Raw genomic sequence first — 13974 nt, 5'->3', positions numbered from 1 at the left:
GCGGCCCTCATCCCTGTTGTGTGGTGGCTGGACCACATATTCCCACACCCAACATTGCCCTTGGGGCAGCCCTGGGCACGCTGGTCCCAGCCATGGCACCTCCAGGTGTTTCTTGGGGGGCCAGCATGGGTGGGCACCTCACCCCACAGGCAGCATGGCTGGTGTGAGGGTGCACCAGCCCTGGGTCCCACCTTGCTGGACATTGTGGATCAGGGCCTGCAGCTCGGGGTGCGACTCGGCCTTCTCCCGCAGGGCATCCAGGATGGCGTGGTTCTGTGAGGAGCCGGTCACGTCTGTCTGCCGCAGGCGCCCCTCCAGCAGGCGGATCTGGGCCTCCTTCTGTGCTACCTGCAGCCCCTGGGGAAGGGCGGCCACGCTGGGCCTCAGGCAGGTGTCTCAGGTCCCCACCGCTGGGTCCCCACCCTGGCACCCTGCTCCCCTCCCCAGCTGCAGAAAACCCCATCATGCACACAGGTCCCGGCTGGGCCCCGCACCTTGTCGATGGAGGCCTTCAGAAAGTTGTCCAGCAGGAGCCGGGCTTCGGCCAGGGAGCAGGAGCTGATCACCACCGAGGTGTCCGTGGAGTCCAGCTCCTCCTGAAACGTGGAAGGACAGGCATTGGATGCAGCGGTGGAGCTTTGCTGCTGGGTGTGGGACAGGCAAAATGGGCACCGCGGCCAGCACCGCACCTCCATCCCCTGCCAGCGCTGGCCAGTCCCGATGCCTGCTCTCCTCAGTCTGCTCAAGTGGCTGCTGGGGAGATCCAGCCATGGAGATGGCCAGTGCAACCCGAAGGGCTTCTGTGCTGCTACAGGAATCCTGGTGCCAACACTTAATTACTTGCTAATCTGCAGACACCAGCCTCACCTGAATCCACAGCAGATCAGGTCAGCAGCCCAAAGGCTAGTGTGAATTAACAACAGCCCCTTCTTCCCAGGCAACCTAGGTGACAGCCGGGGACGAACCAGAGACAGCACACAGCCTCCAGTCCAGGCTGCAGCTGAAAGGAGCCGGGAGCTGCACAGCACCTCTGTGGCATGCCCAGTATCAAAACCAGACACAAAACCTGCAAGGTTTCTGCTGGAAAAAAAACCAGTCCTCCCTGGGATGTCTCCAGCACATGAAAATCCCATGAGGACAGATGACTGCCAGCCCCACGGGCAGGTTGGGGGCTGTGGCTTCCCTACACCCTGGGCAGTGGGGCACCGGCCACCTGCCCACAGACGTGCAAGGACCTGGCAGCACTCCCCTCCACAATTGACCACCTAATGAGAAGTGACTGTGTGGGTGCAGCCCCACTGAGCATGTGACACAGCTCAGAGGAAGACTCCGGGATGCCCAGCTTGGCTGTGCCCAAGGACACCCTCACCTCCCAGGGGTGTTCCCACCCTCTTCCCCACCAGCTGGGCCGAGTCCAGCTGCCCACCTTGGTCTCCTCGATCTGCATGATGGTGGCCTGGCAGTCAGAAATGCTGTCGTTGATGTAGTCGATGTTGGCCCCCAGCACCTCGATCTCCTCATTCAGCTCCTGCAGCCCTTTCTGCTCCTTGGGGCTCTCTGCCTGCAGTTTTGCCCTCTTACCCAGCAGTGCTTCCTGCAGCAGCGCCAGCTCCTCGCGTTTCTGAAGGAAAAGGGAGGGGGATTGGCACTGTTGACATGGCTGTCCCCCTGCCCCGCACCCACCACACAGCCCTCTCTGTCCCCAGTGCCACCATCACCTTGATGAGCCGCTCCATGTCAGCCTCAAGGTTGACGATGGTCATCCTCTGCATGACGATGTCAAAGATGCGCCGCTCAAGCGACTGCCACTTGAGGCGGGCGGCTTTGCTGAAGGTCTGACTCGCCCCCTTCTTGGGAAACTTCTTCCTACAGCCGGGAGAAGAGGTACATGGGCGACCAGCCCGGACAGCTGTGCTTACCCCAAAAGGATGCCTGTGCTCTGGCTGGCTGGGAGCGGAGGAGGCATCTGCATCATTTATGGATTGCCCAACTTTCCCACCACCCTTTAGCAAAGAGAGGGACAACAGATGAGCCCAAAGGGTTTGTGCCGTAGTGTTTAACACTCATGGAAGGCCAGGGCTCGGCTCAAGCCCAGGTGACAGTCACACGCTGCCAGCACAGCCCGTTACTGGGTCAGTGGTTTAACATGGGCCAAATGCACAATAAGAAGCTGGCATTCAGCCTCTGCCACCAGCCAAAAGCCAGACATGGGAGTCCTGGGATGCCTCATCACCCATCCACGCAGCCCCTGCCCTGACCTGGTGGGCCGAGCACCATTCACAGAGGATGAGGGGTCTCCCAGGAAGTTGTTGATTTTCTTGTTCCACTGGCGCACGATGCTGGAGACTGAGCGAGCACCGGACTCTGGCTCGGAGGAGGTGGTGCTGGCTGAGACCTCTGCGCCCGAGTCCAGCATGGCTGGCTTCTGGCTCATCCTGCCTGTGACCCGGTCTGACATGGGCTTGGCAAGACGGCGCAGCGCCGAGACCTGCCCAGAGGAGGGGCAGAGGAGAGGGTGTTAGACGGGTGTCACCAGGCCAAACCTGTCACTATCATGCCCAGGTCCCCACGGGACCAAGAGTGGCAGCTCTGGGGACCTGAAGCCCCAAGGCCATTTGCGCCCCATGGGTTTCCCCCTTCTCCCTCACAGCCTGTCCCTGGCCACTGGGCTCAGCTGCCCAGGGAGATGAGCAATTCCTCTGCTGCCTGCAACCATCTCCCACCTTGTTACTGAGCCATAAAACTCCTCCCACCCTTTTGGGAATCCTGCTCCCAGAGCTGGCACTGCCTGGAGGACAGAGTGTCTCTGAGCTAAGTGCTGAGGCAACCCGCCTCCCGGGCCCTCACCTCCTGGGTTTTCCTCCGCAGCACTATTTCCTGCTGCCGCTTCTGAGACTCCAGAGCCCGGATCTGAAACTGCACGAGAGAGAGAGACACCCCTGGGGTCCTGCCCAGACACCCCAGCAATGGTCACAGTCCCGGGGCTCCCACCACCAAAGCGTGGAGCAGTTACTTTGGCATGAACAGTCTCACTTCTGACTTCAACAGTGAGCAGGTTTCGGCCTTGAGGCTGGCCCTGATGGCACATTGCCCCCCGAGCATGGCAGGGAGCTCACAGCATGCCCCCCCAACCACACTGGGAGCTGCAGGAAGCCCTTGGGAGCTACTCAGCCAGGTGTGTTCTGCTGGGGCTGCACAGCCACTGGCGAGGCCATGGGTGTAGCAGGACCCCGAGCTTCACCAACTGATGTTCATGAGCACCTCAGAGTGTCAGAGCAGGACAAACATCCACCCCAAGCCAGCCCAGTTCCCTTCCTGCGTGGGGACGCCCAGTGGCACATGGGCCGGCTGGGCTCTCACCTCCTGCCGGCGTTGCTCCTTCTTGAGCTGCGCGATCTCCCGATTCCTCTTTGTCTCTACCAGCCGCCTCCGCTGTTGCTCCTCCCGCATCTGCTTCATCAGCGCAACCTGGAATGGGAAGGTACTGCATGTCGGTGTGGGCACCTGACTGTCCCAGGGCACCCACCCACCAGACGGACAGACAGACAGATGTCTTGCACTTGCCACCAGGAGTGGAAAACGTTGCTTTTGAGCAGGGAGCCAGACTTGACCGGGGACGCCCGCCCTGCCCTGCAATGTCCAGGTACCTTTGCCTTCTTCATCTCGGCCACCTCCGCCTGCAGCTTCCTCAGCTCCCGCTCATAGCGGGACTGGTTCTTGAGCAGGCGAGCATGCTCCTTCTGGGCCGCCTGGAGCTTCTGCAGGTCCCGGTTCATCTCCTTTAGCCGCTTCTCATAGTCTGCTTTGATCTTGTTGGCTTTCTCCTCTGTGTAGCACTCCATGGTGCCTGGGGAAGCAAGGAGAGGGCTTATGATGGCCATGCACCCAGGGCTCCTCCCGCACCTGCACACCCTGCCTGGAGGCACTGGGCACTGCTTCCCTGCCCTGATTCCGCCAGACCCCTCCCTCACCCTTCTGCTCTGGCCCTGTCACAGGCTGGTGTCTATCTGGGGACACCCACTGGAAGAGATGGGTTAGGGCCCAGCACAGGGTAGGGACAGTGGGTTACAGCACAGGCACTGCAGACAGAGGAGCTGCAGACCTGGACCTACAGCCATATGCATGGGTGATCCTGCCCCACTGAGCCTAGAGACCAGCTACACCACTAGGCCTTTGGGGTCTTCACGTGTCCCTCAGCACCTCAGTCTCCCCAAATGGTCCCACATCTCATGAAGCTGTGTTCAAGGCTAGAAGAGGCTTTGCCTCACCATCCTTTCCAGCCACCTCTCCGGCACCAGTGGGGTGAGGAGGTCTTCAGCTGACTAGTCCCACTCTCACAGCAAGACAAGCAGGGTCCTGGGGGTCCCAGGGGCTCAAGCAGAGGCAGAGGGATGGCAAAGCTCTATCAGAGCCAGTGTTGCGTGCGGGGGCGGGGCATGATCTGGCTCTGAGTTAGCTGGACAGGAGCAGGGACTGGGGCCCAATGCTGCGGGGCTGGGATCCCATGGGTGAGGCGGTTCTCACTGAGGTTCTGCAGGACCCGGTCCCGCTCCAGCTGTGTGTCCCGAATCTTGTTCTGCAGCAGGATCAGCTTCTCCTCATACTGGTGCTTGAGGGTCTGCAGGCGCCGCTGGCTGTTCTCCAGCTCATCAATCAGCTTCTGCTTGATCTCTATCTCGCAAGTTAGATCCGCCAGGTCAGCCTGGAAATTCACAGCTGGAAGCCGGTAGGGGACAGTCAGGCTGGGAGGGATGGTGGAGCATCGCTCCTATGGCCCCACTGAGCCACAGCACAGGGCAAGGGCAAAGGGAGCCAATGGGAACCCACACCACTGGGCAGCAGCAGCACCCCAAAGAGTGTTGGAGACTCCCTGCAGCAACCCTGGTGCTTTTCGAAGCCCCCCAGAGGAGATGTGGCCATGTCATCCCAACAGACTCTCCCTTCCCAGGACCAGAGCTCAGTGCCAGGAGACACCAGCAAATGCACCCCCATACCCTGGGCTGCATGCTCCTCACTTTACCCTTCTCCTCTGCATCCGAGTCTGAGTCCACCAGGCTCTCTTCACTGCCTGAGTCTTCATCATCATCCTCACGTCCATCCTCCTCCTCACAGCCACTCTCGTCCTGCTCCTCCTCCTCCTAAGAGACGAGTGCCTAACCTCAGCTTGCAGCATGGCCTTGCCCTTCTCTCTGCAGCTCTTCCCTCATCCAAACCTGAGCTCACCCCACGGCAAGGGGCTGCAGCCCCCACAACGGGACTCAGATTCCCACACAGGATGCCCAGGGGCTGCAGCACCATTTCTGGACCCCCGGCATACACTGTTGAGAGGAGTAGCTCTGTGCCCCATCCATCCCTTTCCAGCTGAGTAGCACTGCATCCCCCAAACCCCCCTTCACCTATGCTTATCGAAACCAAGCCCAAAAAGCTGTGGGCTCCTCGCTCCCCAGCAGGGCTGGTTGGGGAGCACCCAGCTCCCCCCTACCCCAGCACGAAGTCCTCGGCTCCATGACCCCTCCAGCCTGCTTGCCGGGCCAGGCTGGGCTTGGTCCTTCTCCCAGGTGGGGCCATGACAACGCTTCATACCCAAACACCCCCCTCAGTATGAGCACAAAGCGCACTCACCTCTTCTACCTCATTCTCATCCGTCTCCTCCCCATTGTCCTGCTGCAGTTTCTGCCGCTTCTTAAATGCTTCCTTCTCCGGGCTGGGGGAGAGCAGAGGGGTACTGGTGAGTCCCAGCATGGGGGAGCCCAGGGACAGGTCCTGCTGGGGCCCCCCGCACCTCCTGCTCTTGGACGCTTTGGGGGAAACAGCCTCTGGGATCATGTGGTAGGTGAGAAGGAGACCAAGGACAAGGCAGCGCTCGGAGGGGAACCCAGGCATCGGGGTTCTGTCTCAGTGCTCTGCCATTGTCACAGGTGGGGGAAGCAGGATACCTGACCACACAGGGACAGACAGGGACGGACACGCAGCCTCCCCCTTCCCAACATTGCACAGCAGCTGCCTTCACCTTTTTCTCCGCTGCCTCCTCTCTTTCTTTTTCAGGCGCTCCAGGTCCTGCTTGGCCCGCCGGAGGACATCAGAGGCCTCCGCCTCCACTGGCGCGGCGGGGCTGCACAGGCCAGCCAAGCCAGATGCTGGGGACGAGCCCATGGAGTAGGGGGGCCGGGCAGAGACACGCGAGAGGCTGCGACGCAGAGACTCATTCATGGATTCGCTCTCCAGGAGCTTCGTCCTAGGGAGTGGAGACAGGATGTGGTCAAAGAGGTGACATCCCACTGTCCCTGGAGGAAGGGATCTTGCCTGGTTTTAGCATGGTGTACACCAGGGACAGAGTCACCACAAAGCCATTCCCATTCCTGTTGGGTCAGAAGCTCAGGATGCTGCAAGACAGGGTCCCACGATCACACAAGAGACTGGGATGGACCCAGCTTTGAGGGGCCAGCAGTCCCTTGGAGACACAAGGCACTCTCGCCAGGATCTCCCAGTCCATCAACGGCCACACAAAGGACGACAATGGCCAAAGCACTGCCCAGCAAACCAAAGCCCCAGTGTAGCAGCAATGTAGTCAGGTGCTACTCCAACAGGGCTTACAACTCACCCCAGTGACACTGGAGAGAGAGAGCTGTGAGCCACACCTGGGCTCAGACCCCACAACAGCACCCACCAGCCAGGGAACCCAGGTGAACCCATCAGCCCCGATGCCCAGCTCACCTTAGCTCTTCAATCTCCCGGATGTAGTTCTGGATGAGGGCACCAATGGCTTCATTACCATCACCTGGAGGAGCAGAGGCGTGGGTGGATGAAGACAAGACATGGGCTGTACCACAGCACCCATCCCAGCTACACTGGCCAGGCTGACCCACCACGCCACGCACTAGCCCAGCCTCACCTGCCTTGGCCAACATCAGATTGGCCTCCTGGCTCATGAGGTGGGTGACCCTGCTGTTGATAGCATCGATGGCCTCCTGCATGGCCTTCACCCGCATGCGCAGGGCACTGTTCTCCTTCTGCAGCATGGCGTTCTCACGGAAAAGGTCACTGTAGCCCTCCGAGCCATCCTCCCCGATGACCCGCTTGCCCTGTGGGGACAGGAGGGGAGCCCCTGAGTGCAGCGCAAGCTGGGACATGGGGTCCACCACTGCAGCCCTGGGGGCAGCCCCAGCCACCAAAGCAGAGACAGGGACAAATCTAAGGACCAGGAAGGCCTGAGTCAACAGGCAGAGGGTGAGAGAGGCTTCAAGGCTTCTTCCTGCCATAACATCCCTAAGAGACTTGCCCAAGGTGCTGCCTGTGGCAGGGCAGGAGCTGAGCCCCTGTCTCTTAAGGCTCCTGGCCTCTCCTAGCAATTACTCCTATCAAAGTAGGCAGGAGGGTCTTTCCTGCTAAAATTGCCTGAATTAAAACACAAGGAGGAGGCTTTCTGGTCCTGCCTCCATCCTACCTCTGCAGGCTCACTCAGCCACTCACCGCCTTGTACTCCATCAGCTCCATCTGCAGGCGGGCAATCTCAGCCCGCAGGGCACTGATCTGCTGGCTTGTCTTGTCCTGGTTCACCACCACCTTGTTCTTGATGTTGCGAGCCCGGTTGGCATACTTGAGCGTGTTCAGGGTCTCCATGAAGTCCCGGTCAGATGGGCTCACGCAGGCAATCATGATGGTTTGGCTTGGGGAGGTGAAGGTCAGGGTGAAGGGACAGTTTCCCCCACCCTGCACCAATTCTGTACATGGACACCGGCACCCAGCACAGGCCACATGTCCCCAGCCACCCGTCCTAGGCCCTTCTGTGGTTTTTAACCAAGGTATAAACTGGGTTCAGCCCCTCCCAGACCATAGTACCGGCAAGACCCTGCAAGCAACACATCATGCAGCACTGAGCAAAGTCAACCTCCCCCAGCCAAGGCTACACATGCCAGGATTGCTGGGGAAGAATGGGGTCTTCAGCGAAGTATCCTCAAAGGAGCCAGGGAATTCAATCCATCCCATGCTGGGCAACACCACCTGCCAAGTCCCAGATCTGCAAGGGCTCTGGAGTGTTTTGCACCAGCTAATTCCGCCAAAGCTGGCTAATTGCGCCTGGGACTCACGAGGAGCCATGGTCTTTACATCTGCAATCATGCACTGCCTGCCAGGAGGCATCTCTTCCCCAGTGGGCAACCCGTGAAGCGTTTGAGTCCCTAGGGGCTCAGCCCTGGCGTGGGACCCCCTTACCTGTTGCCCCCGAGGGAATCCTGCAGCAGGCGGGTGAGCTTGGAGTCACGGTAGGGCACATGCACAACTTTCTTGCTCTGGTCTCCGAGGGCACTAATGACGTTCCCCAAGGCCAGCTACCAACACAAAGGAAAGGGCCCCCCAAATTCAGCCCCTTCTGAGAATACAGCTGTCATGTAGCCAGCACATCAGGCCTGGGACATGTGCTGTGGCACAGGTTTGGGGTGCAAGAGGTGGAGGCGTGGGGCTTCTCTTGCCAGGCACAGCTTTTGTCCCCCTTCCCTGGCCTGTGCCTCCCTCCCACATGCACTGAGGAGCAGCACTGAGCCCTGGAGGTTTTTTTTTAAGCTCAGGTTAGCAGATGTTGATGTTTTGGGGACTTGCACCCTTGTGCCCAGGTGTATCCCTCCCCATAGTCCTGCCCTTAGCAGCAGAGCTGTGCCCTCACCACTGGCGTTTTGGAGTGTGCATACTCCTGCCTACAGGTCCAGGTAACATGAACCCCAGCAGAGACAGCAGCAACGCCAACAGCCCAGAGCAGCTCCAAGCAGGACCCAAAGGTGATCCAGGTTCCCCTAGGCAGGCCCTGCCTCCCCATTCCCCTTGCATGCCAGTGCCCAGGGCCATACCAGCCCACAGTTGATGGAGATGCCTTCCTTCGCTCTCTCGCCAGTAGCACCCGTTCGCTTCAGCCTCTCTGAGCCAGCCAGGTCTACGAAGTGAAACTTGGCCATGAGGGTCTCATACTCGGTGGTGGGCTGGGCTCCATCCAGAAGGCTGGTGACCTCCCCATTCACCTGTGGCCAGGCACACATGGAGACGGTCACCACCATGGACCTGGAGCAGGCAGGAGCTCCCTTGGCCACACTCAGACATCAGCAAAAGCCTGAGCATTCTACCCTCCACATCCAGCCCCTCAAGGATGGGGGAGAGGATCCCAACAGCAGCTTGCTCTGGGCCATCCCTTGGGCCAATCATCCCTGCCTTGGATGGGCCTGTGCCAGGGCAGACCTCTGCTCTCGTTAAATGCTAACTCTGGCTATGACTGTAAAGAAGCAAGACAAAGCACTGCCTCTCTTTGCAAGACTTCAAACCCTCTCCCCTTTCCAAGGGACCCCCCCAGATTGCCTGGGCATCAGGCCCAGGAACAGCCCAGCCACGAGGCGGGAGCACATCTCACCATCTCTGGGCGGGCACACACTCTCATCTGGCACAGGTGAATGGTGAAGATGGCATGGGACCGGGAGCTCTGCACGTTCATCTGGGTGCTGGCAGTGGTGCGGGAAAGAGCCCCCTGCTTTAGGCACTGGATCAGCTGCAATGACATGGGGCAGGGAAGCATGAAACCTTGAGGCACCCTGTTAGGGAGTCAGGACAGCACCCTGCCACAGCCCAGTGGGCACACTGACCTCTCCCTGCATCACCCCAGGGCTGCTCTGTTCCATCCCAGGTGAGATCCCATCACCTGGCCATCCCCACGCAGCACATCCCAGCCCAGTGGGCACTGAGCTGCCATCCCTCCTCCCCATCTGCCCCGTCCCACACCCACCTCATCCTGTGAGCTAATGAGGCGCGACGTGACCCCCGTGGTGTAGATGCTCCCACTGGCATCCTCATGGATTTTGATGTTGGATTTGCGGTGGCGTGCATCTGGGTCACGGGCACTGTCAAACAGGTCCAGGATCTCCTCATTGTAGAGCTGAGTGGGGTGGAAGCAGGTGCGGGGTGAGTACTTGTAAGCTGGAGGCTGCTCTGGCCCAGCACAGCGGCACCAACAGGAGCTGCCCAGGAGGGCAGGCTGCACAGCTGGGGGTGTGCGTGTGTTGACACGTACATGCACATGTGTGTGCTTAGGCAAGGCTGACCCGGAGAGCTGGTGTGCGTGCAAGTGTAGGAGAGGATGCACTTGCACGTTCATGCAGATAGGAGCTGATGCAAGACAAGTTCTGACCTGCATGCAGTGGTACCCAGCTGGGACAGCATGCCCAGAAGGAATGTGCGTGTGTGCGCACACGTGTGTGCAGGCATGTCTGCCCCGCAAAGCTCTGGGCTGCAGTCTGGGTTAGTTCCAGCTGCCTGACCTTGTCCTAGACAAGCAGCTGTGCAGGAACCAGGACACTGTCAGAGCCCTGTCCCCAGAGCCTGATGAGACACTCAGGAGCCATGCATCTCCCTGGCCTTCCCTGCTCACCCAGGGAGCCCCCGACCACATGAGCCAGTGGAGCTCCCCTCCCACCTCGGCTTTCTGAGGTCACCCCTGCCAGGTGAAAGGGGGGTGCAGGGGACCAGGGAGTGCTGGACAAGCAGGAAAAACCCCAAGGACGCAGAGCTGACAGAGGATACCCCCATCCATATCTTGACCCTGCAGCATCCTCCCACCCTGGGGCAGAGGGAGACCCCTGCCCATCTGTGTCCTGCGCCCCCCCACCACTCAATGCCACACATCACCCTCTCACACCCGTGTTCCAGTGCAGAGAGCAGGGTCACCCAAGGACCACAGGCTCCTGGCCAGCAAAGCAGATCAGGCTAATCTGTCCCTGGCCGCTCCAGGTCCAAAGGGGCTCTTTGAGGGTTTAAGCCCTGCTCTGACAGCCTGCTGCCAGAGGAGAGTCACAGGATGGGGATCAGCAGGGCCAAATCCCGTACCACTGCCAGGACGGTGGGGTTGGTAACCAGTGTCTGCTGCAGCCACATGCCCACGCTGGCACAGGAGAACCATTATCACCGCAAAACCCTCCCTGGGTTGCCTGGATAAGGGTAGCTGTAGGACAGGTCTTGGCACAGCAGCACAAGAGCTCCTGGTTTGATGCCCATGCCTGCAGGGTGGGCCGGTGGGCAAAGCCCTCAACAGGCTCAAACAGCCTTGGTCACCAGGCTGTCAGGCAATGGGTTTTTACTCTCTACATACGTATCAGCGCCCTTGGGAAGCCTTCAAGCCCCCACAGCTGGCAGATGGCCTCCCCCCACCCTGGGGCTGCCAGTGACCCACTGGGCACAGCTTGGCCTCGGGAGCACAACCATGAGCAGCTCTGAAACACAGCAAGGGAACCCTTGTTCCCATCCTCTACCGCAGTCACTGGACAAACATCTCTGAGGCTATTTTGAGAGTTAAAACCACCAGGGGTCAGAGGTGGTGAAGAGAGAAAAAGGCTACAGGAAATCCCCAGGGCAGCTGGTGTAACCCCATGCAGGGCCACTGCTTTGTCACTCACAGGTACCCCTGGGGTCGCACTGGACCCTCTTGGTCTGCGAAGATGGTTCCTAGAATGGCCTGGGGCAGAGGCAGCACAGGCATCCCCTCCCAGTGTTCATCCTTTGTGTGTCCCAACCCCAGTTAACAGGTCACCCAGCTCCTTGGGGCAGTGTCATGTCATCCCAAAGCGAGTGGGAGAAACTGAGACAAGGGAAGCTTGAGCTGGACAGCAGAGGATCTCCTAGAGGGCAGATACGGGGAGCTGAGAGGAAAGGGAAAATGTGTCACATAGGGTGAGGGGACACAGGTTGGGCTGAAGGCCAGTATCTGACCGTATAGCCCAGGGAAGGCAGGACTGTGCCCCAGTCCCAACAGCGTTAGGAGACTCTCCAGCAGGGGAAAAGCCTGACAAGGTTCCTCCCCCACAAGGACATCAGAACTGGCAGGAAATTGTCCCCATTTCCATCCCAGACCACAGGTTCCCCAGAGTGGAGCCCCACGAGGCCAAGGATGCGTAGGAAGGAGCCAGGAGCTCAGACAGGCCAAGTGGTGGGGAGGGAAGGTTGTGGCAGGACACAACAGCACCATGGGAGCCAACAAGGGCTCTGCAGATGGAAAGTTGATTGGGAAGGATTTCTCCAGCAAGGAAGTCAGCTCTCCAGGCCAGGAGGTGACTTTGGACGCTTCTTCCCCTCTCCAGGCCATTGACATCTGGAGGAACCCAGATATGATGGCTACCAGAGCCACATGGAGGCAAGATCACAGCATGGAGCCTCTCTCTCTGCCTGCCTGGCTCCTCTGGGCTCTACCCTAGACCAGGACACCAAACAGATGAAGTTTGTTCAGGAGCTCAGCTTTGCTCAACACCACCCTGTGTTCTCTCACCAGGGCCTTAAACCAGTTTCCATCTTGAACTTCTTCGCACTTTCACCCCAGGACCAGCCCCCAGGGAAACCACTGCAGACACACAATGCCCATAGGCTTTCTGGGACAAATTTCTCCAGGGAAAGAAACAGTTAATAGAAAAGGCTTTTGAAATGGAGGCCAAAGCAGAGGCGGGAGAGGATGCAATGAAGCATTCTCAAGGTCAAAGATGCAGCAAAGGACATGGGAAACAGCACAGTCCTTCGTTGTTTCACTGGGAACGGCGGTCCAGACCCAGGGGAGCAGGTATGCCACTATCCTCGACCTCAACAGCAGTGAGTGAGCCCAGAGCCTCCTGAATCTCCAGGGGACCAAGGCATAAGCCCCTTCCCCGTAGGGGGGTGCTCCGTGCAGCCCAGAAAGCTCCACCTCAGTTTGTGGCCCTCAAGAGGTCAAAAACATTCAGGTGCTTTGAGCCTCCTCTGCCCTGGCATGCATCCCCAGCCATGTGCCTGCTGCGGGGTCCAGCTCAGCTGGGAGCAGCCAGGACATGGCGGACTCAAGGAGCCCAGGATGTGGGAGCTGAACAAAGGACAGGGCAGGGCCACAGTGTCATCCAGAGCTGCTGCCACCCACCTCCAGGAACTGGGCGCTGACTTTGAACTCAGGTGCTGCCATGCCCTGACTCTGCGCCGCCCGCTTCCGCTCCTCGATGCCACTGAAGAGGTGGCCAATGGCTCGCGGGATGATGCCCTGCTCATCCTCAGAGATGTTCATGTCGAAGCCGGTGCCCATGGTGTACGTCTTCCCTGCACCAGTCTGTGAAGACGCAGCGAGGGGGTAGCTGGCTGGGCCCTGCCAGGCTCAGCTCTGCCTGCTGCAACCCACACCTCCCCCTGCCACCCCAGGCTCCCCAAACACCTCTGCTGAGCCCCTCTGATCCCACCACCACACCGGCTCCCATGATCCCACCCCAGCCCTGCCTCCCTCTCCTTCCCAACCAAGGCCACCCCCACCCCAGCTCTAATCCAGCCCAGGCACATCTCTGTCCCCTCCACACCCAGGGGCTTATACACCCCTACCTTCCCTAACCTCCGCAGCATCCCCAGCACCCAGCGCTGCGGGAGAGCCCGATGCCCACGCCAGAACCCACGGAGCAGGCAGAGCATGTACCTGGCCGTATGCCAGCACGGTGGCATTGTAGCCCTCGAAGCAGCCTTCAATGAGCTTGCCCACACACGTCGTGTAGATCTGCTCCTGCCATGTGTCCAGGTCAAAGACAAAATCGTAGGTGAAGGCCTTGTCCTTCCCCAGCAGCACCTGGGGCTCACCAGGCGTCACTGAGGTGCAGATGTGACATCCCTCTATTTTCTCTTTGGACAGTTGGGGACGGATTCTGCAGGGAGAGAAGCGGGCTGAGGGCAGCCTCAGGGCTCACCCTCGTCCTGGGGGACACAAGCCTGGTCCTGAGTATGCGTGCGTGGCCCGTGCTGGCACCGTGGCTGCTGCAGGCAGGAAACCGGCAGCATCTCTGCCTGCGGTGTGGAGCAAACAGCGCAGGGGATGCTTCAACCTCTGCACACAGCAGAGGTCCATTTGTGACTGAGCAAAGAGGCTGGTGCATCCAAGTGATGCCACCAGCCACCTCCGCAGCCAAGGTGACAGGCTGGGTTTCACAGCACAGGCAGACCTGGTAACGACACGCA

General features: G+C 59.7%; 1 protein-coding gene across 2 annotated transcripts in view; it reads right to left on the bottom strand.

Moving 5' to 3' along the window:
* Nucleotides 1-13974, bottom strand: part of KIF21B (kinesin family member 21B) — a 41985-nt gene that overhangs the window by 14872 nt on the left and 13139 nt on the right. For both annotated transcript variants that reach the window (XM_075115265.1, XM_075115267.1), the window contains exons 2-22: nt 13442-13664; nt 12905-13087; nt 9761-9910; nt 9392-9526; nt 8841-9008; nt 8212-8327; nt 7471-7666; nt 6893-7082; nt 6715-6778; nt 6011-6235; nt 5623-5704; nt 5021-5138; nt 4525-4716; nt 3648-3847; nt 3361-3468; nt 2848-2916; nt 2259-2488; nt 1719-1866; nt 1427-1621; nt 495-596; nt 192-357 (exon numbers count right to left, since the gene is read on the bottom strand). In XM_075115265.1, the coding sequence (XP_074971366.1) occupies nt 192-357; nt 495-596; nt 1427-1621; nt 1719-1866; nt 2259-2488; nt 2848-2916; nt 3361-3468; nt 3648-3847; nt 4525-4716; nt 5021-5138; nt 5623-5704; nt 6011-6235; nt 6715-6778; nt 6893-7082; nt 7471-7666; nt 8212-8327; nt 8841-9008; nt 9392-9526; nt 9761-9910; nt 12905-13087; nt 13442-13664 (3260 nt within the window). The remainder of the gene's footprint in view (nt 1-191; nt 358-494; nt 597-1426; nt 1622-1718; nt 1867-2258; nt 2489-2847; nt 2917-3360; nt 3469-3647; nt 3848-4524; nt 4717-5020; nt 5139-5622; nt 5705-6010; nt 6236-6714; nt 6779-6892; nt 7083-7470; nt 7667-8211; nt 8328-8840; nt 9009-9391; nt 9527-9760; nt 9911-12904; nt 13088-13441; nt 13665-13974) is intronic.

The sequence above is a fragment of the Phalacrocorax aristotelis genome, chromosome 21 (assembly GCF_949628215.1).
Source record: "Phalacrocorax aristotelis chromosome 21, bGulAri2.1, whole genome shotgun sequence".
Taxonomy (NCBI): Eukaryota; Metazoa; Chordata; class Aves; order Suliformes; family Phalacrocoracidae; genus Phalacrocorax; species Phalacrocorax aristotelis.
This window is presented reverse-complemented; position numbering and strand designations above follow the sequence as displayed.